This window comes from Mixophyes fleayi, chromosome 5 (genome assembly GCF_038048845.1).
Source record: "Mixophyes fleayi isolate aMixFle1 chromosome 5, aMixFle1.hap1, whole genome shotgun sequence".
Lineage (NCBI taxonomy): Eukaryota > Metazoa > Chordata > Amphibia > Anura > Limnodynastidae > Mixophyes > Mixophyes fleayi.
In genome coordinates, this window is record NC_134406.1 from 170,120,722 (window position 1) to 170,124,004 (window position 3,283).

The window sequence follows — 3,283 nt, forward strand, 5'->3', positions numbered from 1 at the left end:
TTCACCTAAACCGATTTTTATCAACAAATTGCAATAAACAAAATATACATACATATGGAATCATTCACTAATAAATAAATATTCAAGTTTAGGTCTTTATCAATATTTTTAACAGAAAGCACAACTTTGACAATATTTTTAAAGTCTGCTCAATATCTACAGTATCACAGTTATTTGTTGATAATAAATTCATATACTGGAAGAATATGTGTGAATATTGTTTTGTGTGTGTATGAAGATAAATGTTATTAAGGTGCTGCATGGTTGTGACAGCATTGCTTACATTGCATTTGCAAGGCTACTTTGGCTTGATGTGTTAATTGTTTTATTACTTTTTGAGTCATTGCTCTCTTTGTCTTCTACCTCAAAGGCTCTTTGAAGAGCATCATGAATGGAATGACTAGAGGATTTTTTCCAATTGTTTCCAACAAAGAAATAAATGTATGGGTTAATGGTACAGTTAAGCACTGTGCTAAAGACACTAGCAAAGAATAAACTGACTGTTTGAATGTGTGATGGCAGCAGCTTGAAGTACATTAAAAACCATAAAAAGTTGAATGGTGTGACGGATGAAATAAAAAATAAAACCTCAATGATGATGATGATATACAGTTTTGGTGGATATTGCTGTCTAAAGGTCCTTTGTATTTTGATTATCAAGGTGGAACTTGAAATGACCATGATTGGGAGGCAGATACCTATAGATAAAACAAAAGTCATTATCTGTATTGCTGTACACTCAGAGGTCTGACTCATGAAAGCATTTGATGAACATGCAAAGTTCTCAATAAGACTTTCCAAACATCCAATGCCCCACAGCAAGGCACACATGATAGTGGACAAGTTCTGAGGCCGATGACACTGGTACCATAAGGGAAACAGGACAGAGATACATCTTTCCATGCTGATGGCTGTGAGGATGAACATTCCTGAATACTGCATGCTGTCATAAAATATTTCAATGAATAAATACAATGACTTCTCCCCTTGAAATTGAGAATGTGTGTTAACTAATGTATTGATATTGCTCATCATCAGGATAGCACTGAATAGTATAAAGTTGGAGTCAGCCACTGCCAGGTTGATGATATAAATAGTGTATTTGTTCCTCTGGATCTTGAAGCAAAGATACCAAAATACAATAATATTTCCCACCAAGCCAATCAGACAGAGACCTAAAGCAACAGCAGCTGCTACAGTGAAATGTATAGAAGCGTATTGTGAGTAGCCACCATTATTTTGCTGCACTGTATCATTTTGGTTAGTGTTATTTGGGTTTGTCAGATTCATGGCTTTGATTAACCACCACCTTCAAGTGTTCTGCAGATACCTTCTTTTCCACCTGTATTCAGAAATATGAATATGTTAGGAACAATTATATTTTACTATCTGAGAATTGTAAAAATACAGATATGTTATAACCTCCCCCATTAGCTTCAACAATGTATTCTGTATCATTAGTTACCTATTTTGTGCAGCATTAGGTATCTCATTAATGTGAAGCAGCCAGTGTTATACAATAAGAGTGCACCATATTAGAAAATAGTTTCTATATCCAGTGAAAATAATAAAGATAAAACCTACTTATACGTAACAAGGAATATATCAAATGATCGAGAGGTTTGGCATAATAAGTTAACGTCCTGGGGTCTTCTCCAGATAACACATTACCACATGTATAAATATAATCCAATTTATGTATACACACTGTATAATCTAATACACATTACTGAATTACCATTGTAATACAGTGCTTAATGCAGTGCTTTAACGCAGGGCTGCCTAGCACTGTAAAGCCTGCCCATTGGCTATCTCCCATCCCTCAACATTCTCACCCACAGGACAAACATGTCCCTGGATGGGACAAAGCCCTAAATATGGGACCTGCTAAAACTAGAACAGTTGGGAGGTAGATCTATCTATCTATCTATAGAGAGAGATATATACACACACACACACACACACACACACACACACACACACACACACACACAAAGCAACTCACATGGAAGGAATCCTCTGCACTCACCAGATACATTAGTAATGCTATTATAGCTATTTTGAGCTGTATTCTGCATTACAAACAGGTAATGTTATTTACACATGTTGCAATACATGTTATGCTGACCAACTAACCCTAAGTAATCACTTAATGGAAAAGCAAAGTAGTATAGTCCATAGGGCAGGCTATGTGTTATCCTGCAGAGTGCTTGTTTTGTTTTATATTTCCTTACAAACGCGTGTACCAAAGATTGCTAACAATTGTGAAAATCAGCATCTGAGCTTACACCATGCATATTAACAACTGAAAAGACACAGTCAAGAAATAATATATATTGAAGCTTTGTTATACATTACTTTGCTTAGTTTTAATTTATACTTCTGTTCTTACTAAACAGCATAGGATTATGGTATTTACTAACTAGCATAAGATTAGCACATTAAAACTCCCAATTAGGAAATGGCATGGTGTTTCATGGTAAACCTTTTTTGATTGTTTTCAAGAGTTAATGGTGTGTCATTGAATAATCACGCATTGCAAAATAATGCAATGTGTGAAACAGAAGTATATGAAATAAAAACCGTTGCTTTTGTATGTAAAGGTTGAATAATTTAAAGTATACATCATGATTTGAGAAGCAGGAGGTAAAACATTTCAGAAGAGAAAGTCCTTGTTACAAATAAACAACATACTGTATAAAATGAATAGTGAGATAAATAAAGGTACTAGCTGAAAGTGAGAGAGTAATGCTAACCTGTAATCTCGTCTTCTTCTGTTTTGTGTCCAGATAACTGTGGTAATCAAGTCATTCTGTGGAACTCAGTTCTAAGCTGCTGCCTTTGTCTTCTTGGCAACAATATTGAGCCCCAGTCCTCAGAACCACTAGTATTACAGAGGTGGAGTTACCTGACATAAAGCAACATCAGTACATCAATGAGAATTGACATTTAGAAACAACACATGTGCAACACTTGTAGCAGGAAAACCTATAATGAATAGGAAAATAACAGGTACAATACAGTAAAATTTAGGTTAGTTTACAGATTTTATTGTAATAAATGAATGTGCCAGTAAATATTCCAGTTATTGCAATATTAAAGTGAATGTATAAAAAAAATTGCTACAAGAGGTGACAATATAAATTTACTTAAACTCTTGCATGATCAGAACTATTTAGTGTAAGATAAGACACAAATGAACTTTCATCCGAATATGAATCGAGTCCTCAATCTCTAGCATATTAGCAATCAGCTGGTAACTTATTTTCTTTTTTCACAGCAA

At 34.5% G+C, this 3,283-nt stretch overlaps 1 protein-coding gene across 1 annotated transcript; it reads right to left on the reverse strand.

Moving 5' to 3' along the window:
• Positions 1-279: 279 nt before the first annotated feature.
• Positions 280-1,290, reverse strand: LOC142159493 (mas-related G-protein coupled receptor member H-like). The gene has a single exon (XM_075214393.1). The coding sequence runs from the start codon at positions 1,288-1,290 to the stop codon at positions 280-282; it is 1,011 nt and encodes a 336-aa protein (XP_075070494.1).
• Between the last annotated feature and the right edge of the window lie 1,993 nt (positions 1,291-3,283).